This window comes from Mus caroli, unplaced genomic scaffold, assembly GCF_978045245.1.
Source record: "Mus caroli unplaced genomic scaffold, Mus_caroli_1 scaffold_1, whole genome shotgun sequence".
NCBI classification, from domain to species: domain Eukaryota; kingdom Metazoa; phylum Chordata; class Mammalia; order Rodentia; family Muridae; genus Mus; species Mus caroli.
In genome coordinates, this window is record NW_028227256.1 from 56,471,312 (window position 1) to 56,488,475 (window position 17,164).

Genomic DNA, 17,164 nt, shown 5'->3' on the forward strand with positions numbered 1-17,164 from the left:
CATCTTGTGGTGCCCTGGAGAAGCCCGATGTCGGTTGAGCATAGAAGTGCCATGCCCAGCTAGAGTGCCCTGCCTGAGGATAAGCAGTGGAAACTGAGGCTCAGGAATTAGGTGGTTCCTGGTCTGGAAGTCACAAGGGCAGCAGCTTTGGGCTCTAACTGGTCTATGTGTCACTGGGAACTGTCTCATACACTGTCCCAGAGTTGCCTGGTTGTTTACAGTGTTTGTCATTCTAACTGCTTCCCACCCAGGCCTCTAATTCCACCCCGCTCTCATGGCTCTTTCTAAAGTCAGTGCTAGCATCACTTTGCTTGAAAACCCTTACCATAGCCACAGAGAGTTCCAGTGAAGTCTTTCCCGTCTTTGAAGTTGTATTTCTTTTACAATTAGAAAGGTATAACAAATTCAGTTTTTCTAAAACTCTGAATTGGTCCATGCAAGATGTGGCCTCTATCCAATTTACACCGTCTGCCACTGCAGCCTGCAGGCTCCACCCTGCTGCTCCCTCTGCTTGGAATTGCCTGGCCTTCCCACTCCTCCAAGACTTCATGCTATGCCTCCCAGTAAACAAACCTCCTGGCTGTATTTAGCTTCAGCTCCCTTGAGGTCCTGAGGAAACCTGTTTCAATCTATCACGTCGTTTACACTCGGTCTTACAACAGGTTTCTTGTGAGGTTTTTCGAAATTTTCCTAACTCAAGTAAGCTAATTACAAATAGACCCTCAACTTTGTGTTCCCCGTCCCCAGCACAGTACTTGGCACAAGGCAGATATGTCAATAACTGTCATCTGCTGAAGGAACAGAAGACAAGCAGATGACTTAGCCAGCGTCACAGAGCTGGGATGGAAACTTTCATATGTTTTGCTCACTCAACAAGATGAGCATCTCTAGCCCCAAACTGTGAAATCTGAAATGCTCCCAAGTCAGAAAAAAATAAAAAATTGGATAATGGAAAAAGATGCGATAAATAGAAAATTCTACATCTGAGCTCTATGAGAAGTCCCAGTAAAAATGCACTTTTAAAATATCCTCAGGCTGTGTGCATAAAACATATCTGAGACACAAATAAATGAATGGTGTATGTACATTTGAGTCTTGTTCCCAGGATATCTCACTATTTGTATGAAAATATTCCAAAATCGAAAATGTGTGTGTATATGTGTGTGTGTGTGTGTGTGTGTGTGTGTGTGTGTGTGTATGTACATACTTGTGTTTTGATCACCTAGCTTAGTAATTTCATTTTTGTATTTTGCTGCTGTCTGTCTGAATTTTGTAGTATTAGAGATCGAACTGGGGGGTATTGCATGCTAGATAAGGGCTCTACCACTGAGCTGCACCCCCAGCCCGTGGTTTGGAGTTTTTCAGACAGGGTCGCACCTGAAGCTGGGATGGTTAATCTCCAATGGCAACTTCATTGGATGGAGAAGCGCCTAGGAGATGAGTGAGGGTTACCTGCAGTGTGTCTATAAGGACATCCCCAGGGAGGATTAACTAAAGTGGGAAGAGCCTGTCCTGGTGTGGGTGGCACCATCCCTGGCTGAAGGTCTGGATGGAATGAAAAAGGGAAAGGCGCGATCCACTGAGAGTGGGGCGGAAGCCACTGAGAGCGGCGGGAGCCACTGAAGCCGCGGGAGCCACTGAGAGCGCAGGCGCGGGATTCTGTCTGCCTGCTCCCTGGCCGCAGTGATGCCAACTGTTCTGCCCCATCCCTTTCTGCCACAGTGGATTGACTCCTTGAAAACTGAGAAGACCCATCTTTTCTCCCTTCAAACTGTCTGTGCTAGGTCTTCGTCACAGTAACGGAAGTTTAGCACTGTTTAAAGCCTGGGAGGCCGAGCTTCTCTGCGTTAGCCTCCTGAACCGGGATGGCTTTCGGCTTTCAGTTCAAGTTTTGAATCTGAAATGCGCAAAGAGGACGTTTAATTATTTACTGGGGGCTGATGGCTTCGCACCCACGGTGCGGCTAAGGATAACTTTGACCTTCTGGAGTACTTGGGTCACAGGCATGCGCCACTATGCCTGGCCCTGTGTGCCGTTGCTGACATGTCAAATGCAATGCAAACAGAGAAATAGAAAACTGGATTTTCACGGAAATCGGGTGTTCGAATGAATACACATTATTTGGAGTCATACTCTTAGATTTCTTTCTGTCTGTCTGTCTGTCTGGTTGGTTGGTTTGGTTTGGTTTTCCAAGACAGGGTTTCTCTGTGAAGCTCTGACTGTCCTGGAACTCACTTTGTAGACCAGGCTGGCCTCAAACTCAAACATCTGCCTGCCTCTGCCTCCCAAGTGCGGGGATTAAAAGCTATGCCACCACTGCCCAGGCACTCTCAGAGTTCTTGGAGTTCTATGTCAACTCAGTTACCTTGTTCTCCCTAAATTACTGTAATTACCAATCCAGCTGATAGGCCATGTCGGCTATTTCCAACCTATTGTAACAAATGAATGGCCTCAGGTACATTATTTCGCATGTGGGCTCATATGTTTAAAAAAAGAAAAAGAAAAAGACAGAGTCTTGGTGCTTCTCAGTATCTGAAGAAACTGAATTTAAGAGTAAGCTGCTTTCTCTAATAAGGGTTCACTCGAAGAGTTTCCAGATCACTGACTCTCCCTGCCTCCATCTTCCCATCTCGGAAATGGGGAGAATATTCCTCACCTCTGCAGGCCTAAGGATGCATGTTGCTGAGACCAGCCACTTTTCTGCATTTGAAATTCTTCCAATACAGGAAACTCATTTCCCTCTTTCCATCCAAGTTCCTGTTAGATTGAAAGATTGGAAGGCATTATAAACAAGGAGGCAAAAACTGATTTTTTTTTTCTTTCTAACTCAACGGTTTACAGTGACTGAGGAAGGGTTTTGTGCAGTGCTTGGTTTGGTTGGCTTTTCTATGTTTGGGTGACTTTTGGTTGGTTGGTTGGTTTTTAGCCTTCCTCTTATTCTGGGACTTTTTAATTTTATTTTTACTATACTGGGCACAGCTGAGAAATCCAAAGGAGGGACAGTTATTGGCCCCTTTAGCATTTCGTGTCAGCAGATCTCACCAGCTCTAAGCACTAGGCCAGCAAGGAAGAAACCCAGGTCAGAGCCAGCAGGTGAATTAAAAACATTGAGAAGGCCTTAGCACAGTGTTTGTCAGCCTTGCTAATGCGGTGACCCTGTAACACAATTCCTCACATTGTGGTGACCCCAACCATATTATTTCATGGCTACTTCATAACTGTAATTTGCCACTGTTATGAATTGTAATATAAATATCTGTGTTTTTCAATGGTCATAGGCGAGCAACCCTGTAAAAGGGTTGATCCATCCCCAAAGGGGTCAAAACCCACAGGTTAAGAACCACTGCCTTAGCAGATGATAAATTTTCTTTTCCCAACGTGGGCAATTTGATGACAAGTGGACAAGTGCCCACTAAAGGGTGGGACTATGGGAGGGACTTCCACAGCCCACAGCTTGCAGTGGCTCAATCCAGCTGTGTAACCACCCGCACCCAAGTTCATGAAATAATGACTCTAAGACTGAAGAATCATGAATAATTGCCTAAGGCGAAAGCTTGGCTAATTCCCAACTCAGTTATTCTGTTTATTCTATGTCCCGCCACATGGCTGGTTACCTCTTCTCATCTTCATGGACTGTCTTCCTCAGAGTTTGGGGGGAAGCTCTCTGGTGTCTGACTCCATCCCAGAATCCCAGTCTTTCTTCTGAATGTCCCACCTTCTAATCCTGCCTCAGCCCATTGGCCATCAGCTTTTTATTGACAGGTAATGCTTCCACACAGTGCACAGAGATTCTCTCTACATAGCTGTATCACTGAATGTAATCCCAGTACCCGCTGGTCCAAGCACATGCATGAGCAGCCTCACTTAGCAGCTCAGGGTGTCTCCTCCCTTGCCAACTCCACCTGCTCTACTTTTTTGGTTGCTAAGGAGCTGCCCTTCAGCTGCTGGAGGACAGGGGTTCTTGATCCAACTGCACGATGGAACAAGACGCCTCAAAACCCCACTACCCCACAGTGTCCGATTTTGCTTGGTGTTAGATCCTGCTTTTTTTGTTTGGTTTGGATTTCTTTAACTCTTCAAATGATTCTGATGCGCAGCAGCTGAGATTTAACAGCTCTGTGAGGGGGATTTCTGGACAGTGAAATCGCTCCTGTGACTCAGGGAAAGAGGGAAGAGGGTATCAAATGGAAGAACGAACCCAGCCCATGGTAACCCTGGGACGCCACCAAAGGCCAAGCCGACCCTTTGGCTTCCCTGCCTCTCCTCAGTGTCATCTATTTGTTCTCAGGATAAAGGATGAAACCCTTACCCTGCCTTAAAGGCTGTGGCTCCTCCCCAAGTTTCCCCCTCCTCTCAGCCTTTACTCGATTGCCAGCTCTGTCAAGTCCCTAGAGGTGCTCCACACCCTCCCAGCAGCTGTGTCTTTTTCCCTTCTCGAAGAAGACATTGATGAGCAAGGCAGCATGAAGATCAGCGGGACTAAAGCCCCACCTGGCTCCTTAAAACTGATCTCTGGACACTTATGCTGCAAGAAGCTGACAAAGAGGACAGGCTGGGGATGGTAGCTCTGCAGCTGAGCACTTGCCTGGCATGGGGAGACATCCTGATTATAATCCTCAGCAGCACTGGGTAATGGTAGCACATGCCTTTAATCCCAGCACTCAGGAGGCAGAGGAAGTTGGATCTCTGTGAGTTCAAAACCAGCCTGGTCTACAGAGTGAGTTCCAGGACAGCCAGGGCTACATAAGGACACCCTGTTTCAAAAATCCACACTCTACCGGAAGGGCATGGACACAGGGGACTTTGCATTTATTTTGTCTCATTATTCTTTTGTGTGTTAACCCAATAGGAACGTGGAAATGAACTTGACTCTCATGAAGAACCAGGAGGACCCCTCAGAGGAAATGCCAAAGACAGCCAAGGTAGAGTGAGCTGGCGATTCGTGTATCCTATCACTGGGACTGCCCAGATAGAACTTGGTGCCATTCAGACCCATTAACAGAGAAGTCTTTCCATGTCCCTTCAAAGCATGAACTGGGAGTTAGAAACAGAGGCCTCTGACTGTCGAATGCAAATGCGAGCGACATGTTTTCTGTTCTTCCATTATTTAAAGATTTCTTTCCTGCTGGAGACTGCAGACTGAGACAAGAGTAGAGACTTTGAGACAGACACAAACCCCACCCCCTTCTTCACCTCCTGCTTTCATGGAGGTGTGCATATGCTGGTGAGGAGGCTAGGGTTCCATCCCTACAGACATGCTGGGGCGAGAAAGCAGGACCTTCTCTTTTTTTTTTTTTTTTTTTTTTTTTTGGTTTTTTGAGACAGGGTTTCTCTGTATAGCTCTGGCTGTCCTGGAACTCACTTTGTAGACCAGGCTGGCCTCGAACTCAGAAATCCGCCTGCCTCTGCCTCCCGAGTGCTGGGATTAAAGGCGTGCGCCACCACGCCCGGCTAGGACCTTCTCTTTAGAGGCCTAGCTGCTGTCCTCCAGAGCCCTGGCTGGCAAGAATGCCTTGATACGCCTGCCAAAGAGGCACAGGTCTTTAATCCTAGCACTTGGGAGATAAAGATAGGTAGATCTCCGGGGGTTCAAGGCCAGCCTGGTCTCCTTAGTTCCAGGACAGCCAGCACTACAGAGAGATCCTTTCTCAAACGAACAGTGTGCCTTGGTGGAGGCTTCCTTCAAAAACAAGTCTATATTGATTGTGACGGGTGGTAGTAGTTCTAAGAAATATGGAGCCTGGGACCACTGGGTGTGGAGGCACTCACAGTTCATAGCTCAGAGACTGAATTAGACTCTCAACGCTTTTGTGGAACCTAGGCATATTACTATCCCACTGGGCTCTGGCAGCAGAACTATTCCTTATCCCTTATAGCTTCTAGTTTTGGCTTGGTTTGGGTTTGGTTTCGGTTTTAGTTTTAGTTTTGCTTGTGTGTTTTAAGACAGTCTCAGTGTGTGACTTTGGCTGTCCTGGAACTCACAGAAATCCCCCTGCCCCTGTCCCTGTCCCCGCCCCCATCCCTGCCTCGTATTAGCATTAAAGGTGGGTGTCATTGCTTCTTGCAGAAGTGGAAGTGGAAACCCCTTACATTTCTTTCTTCCTTTCATTCTTTCAAGATTATTTTATGTATATGAGTACACTGTTGCTGTCTTCAGCCACATCACAAGGGCATCAGATCCCATTACAGATGGTTGTGAGCCACCATGTGGTTGCTGGGAATTGAACTCGGGACCTCTGGAAGAGGAGCCAATGCTCTTAACCACTGAGTCATCTCTCCAGCCCCGCTTACATTTCTAAGGGTGGGTTCCAGGCCAGACAGAAGCCATGTGCTTATTGTTGCGATACAATGTACAGCAGAGGGAGCACACAGGCCTGAACTCCAGCCTGGGCTCTGAAACCTAAACCATGTGACTCACAGAGGGTGCCTTTTCTCTTTCCTGGCCCCTTAAAGTCACAAGCGAATGCATTGCCCAGCTGCAGGCCTGTGCTACTAAACTGAACTTGAACTGTGTAGCAGGCTACAAATACCTTCAGCTCTCCACCCCTGGCATCCTTTTCTGCCTCAGGGGCTGGTAAAAGAACTCTACTCTTAATAAATGCCAATCTCAATTTGGACATTGCAGCAAATTAATATCTTCCCTCTTGTGGTCACTACCAAACTGTGAAACAGCACTGACTCTGCCTCCTTAAGTGGAAGGTTTTGATATTTCCTGTTTATCTTCCACTGTTTCTTCCCATCCTACTCAAAAATAATTTTATACTCATTTTACTATTTCTAAAGATGTTTTTTTTTTTTTTTTTTTTTTTTTTTGGTTTTTCGAGACAGGGTTTCTCTTTATAGCTCTGGCTGTCCTGGAGCTCACTTTGTAGACCAGGCTGGCCTCGAACTCAGAAATCCGCCTGCCTCTGCCTCCCGAGTGCTGGGATTAAAGGCGTGCACCACCACGCCCAGCTGATGTATTTATTTTTATTTTCCGAGTATGGGTGTTTTACTGGCATGTACGTCTGTGTATCATGTGCATGCAGTGCCTGAGGAGACCAACAGAGGGCATCAGATCCCCTGCAACCCTACGTACAGACGGTTGTGAGCCACCATGTGCTTGCTGGAAATAGAACCCAGGACCTCTGCAAGAGGAGCCAGTGCTCTTAACCGCTGAGCCATCTCTCCAGCTCCATACTGATATTTAATGTCATTCTTTGTGGGTGTCTGATAAGAATATATCTTGGGAGTATGAGGCCTCGGTTGGTCAGGATTTTAAGCAAGGATTCTTCTAACATGAGGCTCTGTCACCTCCATGCTCAAAGCTGAGTGACACTAGCCAGGAAAATGTACCCTGACCTTCAGATTGTCCCTGTTGTAAATCACAGATCCAGAATGCGAACCCTGGCAGGCTCCAGCGTCTCAGCCAAGTGCAGCAGGGTCTTTAGGCACCACAGAACATGGCCCAAGCTAAGCCATGACTGAGTCAGTCAAAACAGATTTCCTGTCTCATGATGCCAGGGCCGGCTCCGGCCAAGTCCTCGGAGGTTAGCCAGACATTCTCAATGCAATGAAATGCCACTGCAGAAAGTCACCGGAGGCCTGTGCCTGTCTCAATGGCAAATGCTAATTTTTAGAAAGGCTTTTCGGTCTTGGAATGCAAGAAGAAGGAAATTCCAAGGAAGTGCTTTTAGCTGTTTAAAGAACAATTCTCCCCTTTGGTCTTAATGGTCATGTTTTTTTCCTACTTTAAATTCAGTAGTGACCTGCACGGTTTATTATAAGGAGTGAGCCAGATACTAGGAATACAACTCAGTGTTAGAACACTTTCTAGGATGTGTGAGGCCCTGGGCTCAGTCACCAGTATTACACGTATTGCATATATATATACACATTAGTACATTTAAAAAAAATTATGAGTGATCTAGTGAGAGGACTTAGAATTCTTTTGCAAGTTTTCACAAGATAAGGTCTACCAGCAACCTCCAAATCTGGGCAGACCGGGGAAACAGTCCCAAAGCCCAAGGAAAGGATAAAAGGTCAATTCTAGTTACTTCCTAGACCAGTGCTTCTGATACTTTAGTGCACTTCAAGTTTTGTTTTGTTTTTAAGACAGGGTTTCTCTGTGTAGCCCTGGCCATCCTGGAACTCGCTCTGTAGACCAGAGATCCACCTGCCTCTGCCTCATGAGTGCTGGGATTAAAGATGTGCACCACCCCCACCCCCACAGCCAGCCATCACCTGAAAAGTTTGTGAAAGGTTTCTGATGGCACTTGCCTGGAATTCTGGCAGTTAAAAGGCTATGGTGTGCAGCAAACAAATTCAAGGCCAGCCTGGGCTATAGAGACAGACCCTGTTTCCAAAGTTAAACAAAGGGTTAGAGAGATGACTCTGTAGTTAGGAGAGCTCTCTGCCCTTCCAGAGGCCATGAGTTTAATTTCCAGCACCTACATCAGGTGACTAACGACTGACTGTAACCTCAGCTCCAGCATATCTATCGCCCTCTTCTGGCCACCAAAGGTACCCACATGCACAGCATATATTTACAGACATGTATATACACATAAAGAAAAATAAATCTTTAAAGTATTTTTTTAATTTATTTTTTAACTAAGGGAGACAAAAGGAGCAAAAAAGGTGGAAAAAAAGATTTCTGGGCTTCTCTGCAACATTTTTAGTTTTATTTAGTCCGGGACCTAGGCCTGGCAATATGGATTTTTAGTGAATTTCTCACTTGATGCTGGAGGCCCAGGGACCACACTCTCAAGCCACAGTCCTGAAACCTGTTTCCAGTATTTAATTATCTGAATTTTCCAGGGTCTTACCTTGTCTGTTCTTTTAAAATATAATAGGATCCAGCTGCATATGTAGCAGAGGATGGCCTAGTCAGTCATCAGTGGGAGGAGAGGCCCTTGGTCCTGTGAAGGTTCTAAGCCCCAGTATAGGAGAATGCCAGGGCCAGGAAGCAGGAGTGGGTGGGTTGGGGAGCAGGGGGAGAGGGAGGGTATAAGGGAAGGGGGTTTTTAGAGGGGAAACTAGGAAAGGGGATAACATTTGAAATGTAAATAAAGAAAATATCTAATTAAAAAATATAACAGGAATTAGGGAAGGAATTGGTGAGCAGGCAGTATCTAGAATATGCTTGGGATACCCGTCTCGGGGGCTGGGGCCAAGGCTTAGTCGGCGCACTATGAGCAAACACCAATCACAGGATTCAGTCCCCAACACCTCACAAACTGGTGTGATGGCACTTGCTTATCTATAAGCCCAGTACTGAAGAGGCGGGGCCAGGAAGGTCGGACCTTCAGGGTCATGCTGGCTATGTAAAGAGTTCGAAGCCAACCTTGAGCACATCTCCAAAAGACAGTTAAAAAAAAAAAAAAAGGAACACCTGCCATACATCAAATGCTCGAGAACAGTTGGCTCTCGGTCCATTTTCCAAGTTTTATTTTTAACTTTGTATATGTGTGTGTACATCTGGGTTAGATATGTGCATATGAACACAGGTACCCATGGAAGCTGAGGTGAGTCAGGTCCCCCTAGAGTTAGAGATGCAAGCAGGTACGGGCAGCCTGAAACGAGGCCTGGGAATCAAACGCAGGTCCTCTACAAAACCCTTAGCACTTTTAACTGCTGAGTGGGGTCGTCTCTTCAGGCCCCATTCCTTCTTGTCAACGCCTTGATTGTATAGCCTGTCGGATGCTCGTGCAATGATTTCTTTCCTTTCAACCACTTAGGCACGTGTTCTTTGACAGACTTAGTTACTTTTCTGCAGAAATCCTTCTTTAGCCGAAGTCCAGACATCACTGTGATTAAGAGCGCTTACTGAGTCGTACTTCCTGGGTTTGAATCCTCACTCCACCACTTACTAGCTGTGTCACCTTGAGGAAATTACTGAATTTCTCTGGATATCTTTCCTGCGGTGGTTGTGATAAAGAGGGGCTGATTAGACAGGCTTAGACAAGTAGCTATCCCAGATGTATCTCAAGATGTTCTATTAGCAGCTCTCTTTGATTTGTGTATTTTGGGGTTTTGAGATCTAGGCTGGCTTCAGACTCCCTGTGCAGCTAAGGATGACTTTGAACCTCCCTGTTACTTCTGCCTCCCGAATGCTGGGATTATCTGGCATGTGCCATCATGCCCAGCAATCCATTTAAGAATAAGCAGAGAAGACACCTTTAATTATAGTCATAATTGGTATTAATACCTTATCAAGAGAACCTAGTGCTAGCATGGTAACTACTCTCCAAGCCAGTCTCCGTGGCAGGACACTTGGTGTTGAGGACTCCATTAATCCTCTGCCTTAGTCCTTTAAGTGAAGACCCAACAAGGGTGGGGATCCTGAGATGGCTAGCCTGATCCACATAGTGAGAGAAAGTCTGAAGAAAGAAACAAACAAACAAAAGCATTCCTTGAAATATGGCAGAATACTTTAAAACTTTATGCTAGGCAGCAAGCTTGGGCCCTTATGCACACTAGGCTCCTCCCCAACCTTGCCTTAAGGTAGTCTGAGAAAGTTCTCAGGTCCTTCATGAAGGACCAGCCTAGAATAGTAATGGAGGGGGCAAACCTCAGAAAACACTGAGCCACTTCCACAACTCCATTCAGGAAGAGAAAGCCCAGAGACTGCTACCTCGTCAAGAGGAATGTGGAGGGCTGGAGAGATGTCTCAGTGGTTGGGTTCAAGTCCTGGCACCCACGCGGTAGCTCACAACCACCTGTAACTCCAGTTCTAAGGATCCAATGCCCTCCGCTGGCTCCTACAAGTACCAAGCACACACCTGGTGCACAGACAAGCATGCAGGCAAAACACTCGTACACATAAAATAATAATAATAATAAAGAGGGATGTGCAGTCATGTCCTGCTGTTCTAACAAAGAGCATAAGCCGAACGGAAGGCTCCTTCATTTCTGCCTTGAGAACAAAGCCAAGCTGGCAGGCAGGTAACGGGCAAGGAATAAGGTTGGACATAAGGCTGCGGGGAGGCTCAGGCACATGCCCAAGTCAGAGGACAACCCGCAGGAGGCAGTTCTCTCTTTCACCACATGGGGTCCAGGGATTGAGCTCAAACTGTCAGGCAAATCCCTGTTTTAGTTAGGGTTACTATTGTAGTAAATACCAAGACCGATTCAGTCCTGCTGGCTGAACCAAGCTAAACACAAGGGGGCGCTGCTACCCACAGGCAGAAGCAGGCATGTGCACAGCCGGTCAGGTCTGTTTCTGTCTCCTAGAGGCCACATTCTCGCCTCTTAGACTCAGTTACTCTTCCTCTCAGGCCAGCTCTTTAGCTCAGGATGTTTTCTCTCGCCACCGCAAACACCAGGCTCTAGCTGCCCACACTGTGGCTTCCCTAAGAGGGGTAAGATCCTCCTGCTTTCGCCACTGGACTCTGTGGTATCAAAGTAAGAGAAAGGAATATTTAATGCATTTGTGAATTGTGGGGATCCGGCGGTCTAATTTCCACTGACCCTAACGAGAGCTGCCTGGACTCTGTACTTGAAAATAAGCCCTGTATTAGGAAGCATCCCAGGCTGTCTGCTTCCCGTTACACTCCACGTCACTTGCCGCCTCCACTTTGCTGGGAGGGAGACCCGAAGTCTTACTCGGTTTCACACATGTGTGTTGGATAACCACTAGGTACCACTTTACAGTCCACGTCTCATGCTTGTGCTTGTAGGCACGGCTACCACGCAAACCTTGCATACATCTCACAAGTGAGTGGATGAAAGAACCAGATGAATGGAGGAATGTGCTGGTTTTAGGAAACTAATGACGGCAATGCCAAGTTCCATACCCTCAGGAGCTTACAGTGAAGGTTTCAGCATTGAGCTCCACAAACTTCCCTATAAAGAAGCAGGGCCGGCAGGAATAATGGAGATCATAAGCCTACAAGTGGGAGGGCTCAAAGAAGCCATGGCCACCAGCCAGCCCACACATTCCACCATAGTCAAAGAGGCATCAGTCAGGGTGGGGAGCAGCACAGGATGGGGAGCAGCACAGGATGGGGAGCAGCACAGGATGGGGAGCAGCACAGGGTGGGGAGCAGCACAGGATGGGGAGCAGCACAGGGTGGGGAGCAGCACAGGATGGGGAGCAGCACAGGATGGGGAGCAGCACAGGATGGGGAGCAGCACAGGATGGGGAGCACTACAGGATGGGGAGCAGCACAGGATGGGGAGCAGCACAGGGTGGGGAGCAGCACAGGATGGGGAGCAGCACAGGATGGGGAGCAGCACAGGATGGGGAGCAGCACAGGGTGGGGAGCAGCACAGGGTGGGGAGCAGCACAGGATGGGGAGCAGCACAGGATGGGGAGCAGCACAGGATGGGGAGCAGCACAGGAATGGGGAGCACTACAGGATGGGGAGCAGCACAGGGTGGGGAGCAGCACAGGATGGGGAGCAGCACAGGATGGGGAGCAGCACAGGAATGGGGAGCAGCACAGGATGGGGAGCAGCACAGGATGGGGAGCAGCACAGGATGGGTAATGCTGGCCAATGGGTAATTCTGGCCTGTCAGGTTCTAAGAAGCCTTCCCACTGGCTCTGCTAACCTGAGGTGACTGCCCTCAGGCTGTCTAGGGCGTAAGGTATGCCATGTGTATACACAAGGTCTAGAGCAGACATTTCTGTGAAGACTACCTGTCTGGCCTTCCTCTGAGAGCTTGTTAAAGATGCAGAGGCTGCTCTCTCCCAAGACCTACCTGTGCTGCAACAGGACTCTTGGGTAGCCAAGCCTCGTGGCACAGGTCTGTTGTCACCCCAGCTACTTGGGAGAGTAAGGAAGGACAATTGCAAATTCAAGTCCTACCTGGGCAACTTAATGAGACCTTGGCTCAGAATAAACAGTAAAACACAGTTAAGCTAATAAACAACCTATCTCACTAAAGGTGAAAAGAGGATTGAGGGTGAGGCTTGAGAGGAGAGCACTTGCCTGACACAGGCTGTAGGCTCATGTCCACAGTATATATATACATACACAGTACATATACATAGACATACATGCATATGCTCCTGTACACACACACATGCATACACACAATCCTCAGGTGTCTACATACACATTGGTATCTGAAAAGCACCGGAATCAACTCACTGGGGACACCAAATTCCAAAGTCAAAAGGCAGGGGCTCACTTACCTGTTGGCTTTGATCAAGTCCAATATTGAGGGCAGGACAGATCACTTCTATGGGCCTTTGTTTCCTTCCCACAAACCAAGATGAATAGCTTGTGGAATACCCAGACCCCACCCCTCACACGGTTGTTCTAGCAACTGAGCTGAGACCAGGCTCCTTCCACTGCAGCTGGTCACAGAGAAGGCCAGCCTGCCATCTGTACTGTGGCCAATCGAAGGCTCTGCTGCACCCAGGCCTCTGTGGGTATGTCATCACCATGAGCCCAAGAGGAGGCAACAGGACCTGTTCCAAAGGCCTCAGGTGGTCCCCCAGCCCCCTCACTAAAAATAACAAAGCTGATTTGCTCATCGCTCATGCTGGGTTTTGGTTGAGTTATTGATCTTAAAAAAGTCAATTTTTTGGTTTTTTGAGACAGGGTTTCTCTGTATAGCCCTGGCTGTCCTGGAACTCACTCTGTAGACCAGACTGGCCTCGAACTCAGAAATCCACCTGCCTCTGCCTCCCAAGTGCTGGGATTAAAGGCGTGTACCACCACTGCCCGGCCAAAAAGTGAAATTTTTATTGGTACCAGTGAGAGCATCTCTGGTTCAGCCAGGTCTTTCTGTCCTTAACTGCTGACTACATGAATGGAGGGCTCTTTTATTCACTTAATCCCTGGCTAAGTTCCTCATTCTCTTTGGCTCGGGGAAGACATTTTCCCTCCTGCAGCTCTAGTTTGACTTGGAGGAGAAAGATTGCATGCCCAGGGTTCCAACAGTACCTGACAGAACGCAGCACCAGCAATGGATTGGAGGAGCAAAGACGGAGGCCAGTAAAGGCCTACAAGTCAGCTCTCCATCACTAAGACCAAACAGGAGAGAGAGGACAACTGGGAAAGAGGACCGATTGCATCATGGTCATGTGGCCTGATGCTCTGGAGCCCTGTAGGCCAAAGCAGAGCAGAGGTGCTCACAGCCAGTAGCTGAAAAGCAAAAGGACAGAGGAAGGAGCCAGTGTCCCACTGAGCCCTCCACAAACTTCCCACTACCTCCCCAGAGCCCCACAGGCTGGCAGCCAAGGCTTTAGTGTGTGATCCTTTCGAGGACATTTTAGATCCAAAGGATAAGTGAGGACTTCCTGGAGGAGGTGACACCTGCCATGAAGGAAGGACATTTACTGAAGCTGAAGTGCCCTCAGAAGGGAGGAGCATGGCAGTTCTTGCTCACTGTGTGGGGCACCAGGGTACCACACACTTTACAGAGGGTTCCATCTGCGCATCTCCACTTGTCATGAGAAAATTAAGGTAACATGTCCTTAATCACAGAACTGGGCTATGGAGGGACCCAAGGTCTAACTGGCCTCCCCAGCCTCAGTCTAACTCATTCTCCTGGTTGATAACAGTCATCAGAAGGAGAGCTCATAGGTCAATGCTCTTGGGTAGAAGAGGATAGAGCAGAAAGGTCTAGAGAAATAGGGACTTACACACACACACACACACACTTCCAAGTAGGCAGTTAGAATGAAGAGACGCTTGGGATCGTCTCTTTGTTTCGTGCTGGAAACCAAACCCAAGGTCTTGCACTTGCCAGACAAGTGTTCTACCAATGAGCTAAGCCTCCATCCTCAGCACAGGGCTCAGGCCCTGCTCCCGCACACCTGCAGGATTTTGTATTTTTTTCCCTTTGAGAAACAAAGTGGCGTGGCTTGTTAGGAGAGGGAACTCAAAGACAAACGGGTCAGGCAGCTGGCCCCAGTGCACAGGGCTACAGCTCCTGACAAAAAGATGAGCCCCTTTGGGGACTTCAAGACCCCAGGCAGGGGTCTCCCTGCAGGCTGGCTATCTGTGGAGTCCTGTTCTCCACTCTTTTCTTTCCCTCTTTGAGTAGTGCTTGATGCTGCTACATGCTGGGGCCGCCCACGGATTCCATGCAGGTGGGCCTGGGAGACTGGAGAAAAGGTGAGAGGCAGATGAGCCAGCAGGACAATTCAGACTTTTAAATTCACACAAGGTTTCTTTGGGTCTGTTGGCCACACCATCAGAAGAGTGGAGAAAAGATATATAATTTTGGGCATGTGTGGTATTTTGTGTGTATCTGTCTTGTTTTAGCCACACCATAACTATAATATCTAAAATTTTATTCTTGCTTTATGGGTAAGAAAAATACGGCTCTATGAGGTGCTCTCTCAAATTGGGAAGGGGAAGAGCTGAAACACAAAGCCAGACTTCTTTTTTTTTTTTTTTAAGATTTATTTATTTATTATATGTAAGTACACTGTAGCTGTCTTCAGACACTCCAGAAGAGGGAGTCAGATCTCGTTACGGATGGTTGTGAGCCACCATGTGGTTGCTGGGATTTGAACTCCGGACCTTTGGAAGAGCAGTCGGGTGCTCTTACCCACTGAGCCATCTCACCAGCCCCCAAGCCAGACTTCTTTAGATGTTGTTTGATTTTGTTAGCATCCGATACAGCTTTCTACCAGGCTCTGGAGTCTTAAGGCATTGTAACCAGCCATGTGTTCTAAATAGAAAGAGTGACAAAGACACACACCTGCACACGCACTGACAGACACACACATGCACAAACATATTGTATACACAGACAAAATGTAGCACTTTTTCCCTAAAACTCAGCTTGAATCTTGGAGATTGTTTAGAATCCCTGGAAATTCTTTTCTATTGCAGGTTAAGGAAGCTGAGGCTATAGAGTTGTACAGTCCCTGCTAATTAGTGAAACCACGGTCTCTGGCGCTTGTGGGCATCAAGTTCAGTTCCAAGGGCTTTTCTGGATGCAGCTCTGGGTTCCAGGAGCAAACAGCAGAGAGGGAACAAGAGGCATGGTAGCCAGGCTGCTATAGCGGGCGAGGCAGGAGGGGGTAAAGGGGGCATAGCAGGGCGCTATGGTGGGAAGTGTGTGCCTGGGAGCCAGGATGACTTCAGAGTCTGGACGGTGGTGGCACCATGCAAGAGTCGCCTCACGAAGGCCACCAGGCTCCCTGTGGGATCTGCACAGACACACGTTGGTAGGTCCTGCCACCTGTGCTCAGAAGGTTCTAGATGAATGACACACCCCATACAACTTTCTACTGCATAGTGGGAACGAAGGCACAGAACACCCTAAGACTGCTTCCTGCATGCTCCCACTTGGCCCTGTGTGGAAACCAAAAATGTCCCCAGAACACAGCTGTTGTCTTCAAGTCTAAAAACACCTTCACCCTCTAGAAAATAACACTCATTTCCCACAGAGAACAAAACAAACAGCAGCTGAAACTGGAGATAATGAGCGCCTAAGAAAAGAAAACCACCAGGCATGACGGTGTTATGTACAATCTTGCCACATGAGAGCGAAGGCAGGAGGATCCCCAAGTTCAAGGCTAGCCTGGGCTATATAGCAAAATGCTATTTCAAACACTGGAGTGGAGGGCTGGAAAGATGGCTCAGCAGTTAAGAGCACTGAGTGCTCTTCTGGAGGTCCTGAGTTCAATTCCCAGCAACCATATGGTAGCTCACAACCATCTATAATGGGATCTGAAGACAGCTACAGTATACTCATATACATAAAATAAGGGGGGGGGCTAGAGAGATGGCTCAGAGGTTAAGAACACTGACTGCTCTTCCAGAGGACCAGAATTCAAATCCCAGCAACTGCATGGTGTCTCACAACCATCTGTAATGAGATCTGATGCCCTCTTCTGGTGTTTCTGAAGACAGCTACAGTGTACTTATATATAATAAGTAAACAAATGTTTAAAAATAAAAATAAAAACAAAAACTAGAGTGTTGTTTATGCAAGCCTGGCCAGTTTTATAATCAAAGATGTATAATTCCTAAGACATAGTTAAGTGAATCTTTACACTTAAATTGTAAAAATAATAATAACAATAATAAAAGACCAGTGACTGAAAGCAATTTATCATAGGAATTCAAAGTGGCTAGGCTTTGGGGAAAGCCAGGTTGGGTGTGTAGCTCAGTGGGGAAGTACTTGTCCAGCCCATGTGAAGTACTGGAACCAATGTCCAGCACCACAAAAACAAATATGTATATAAAATAATAATAAGCTTTAGCTACCC

At 47.5% G+C, this 17,164-nt stretch overlaps 1 protein-coding gene across 8 annotated transcripts in view; it reads left to right on the forward strand.

Moving 5' to 3' along the window:
- Kiaa2012 (KIAA2012 ortholog) overlaps positions 1–17,164 on the forward strand; it is a 107,382-nt gene that overhangs the window by 71,637 nt on the left and 18,581 nt on the right. For all 8 annotated transcript variants that reach the window (XM_085837649.1, XM_029477902.2, XM_085837652.1 and 5 more), the window contains one exon: positions 4,850–4,922. In XM_085837649.1, the coding sequence (XP_085693775.1) occupies positions 4,850–4,922 (73 nt within the window). The remainder of the gene's footprint in view (positions 1–4,849; positions 4,923–17,164) is intronic.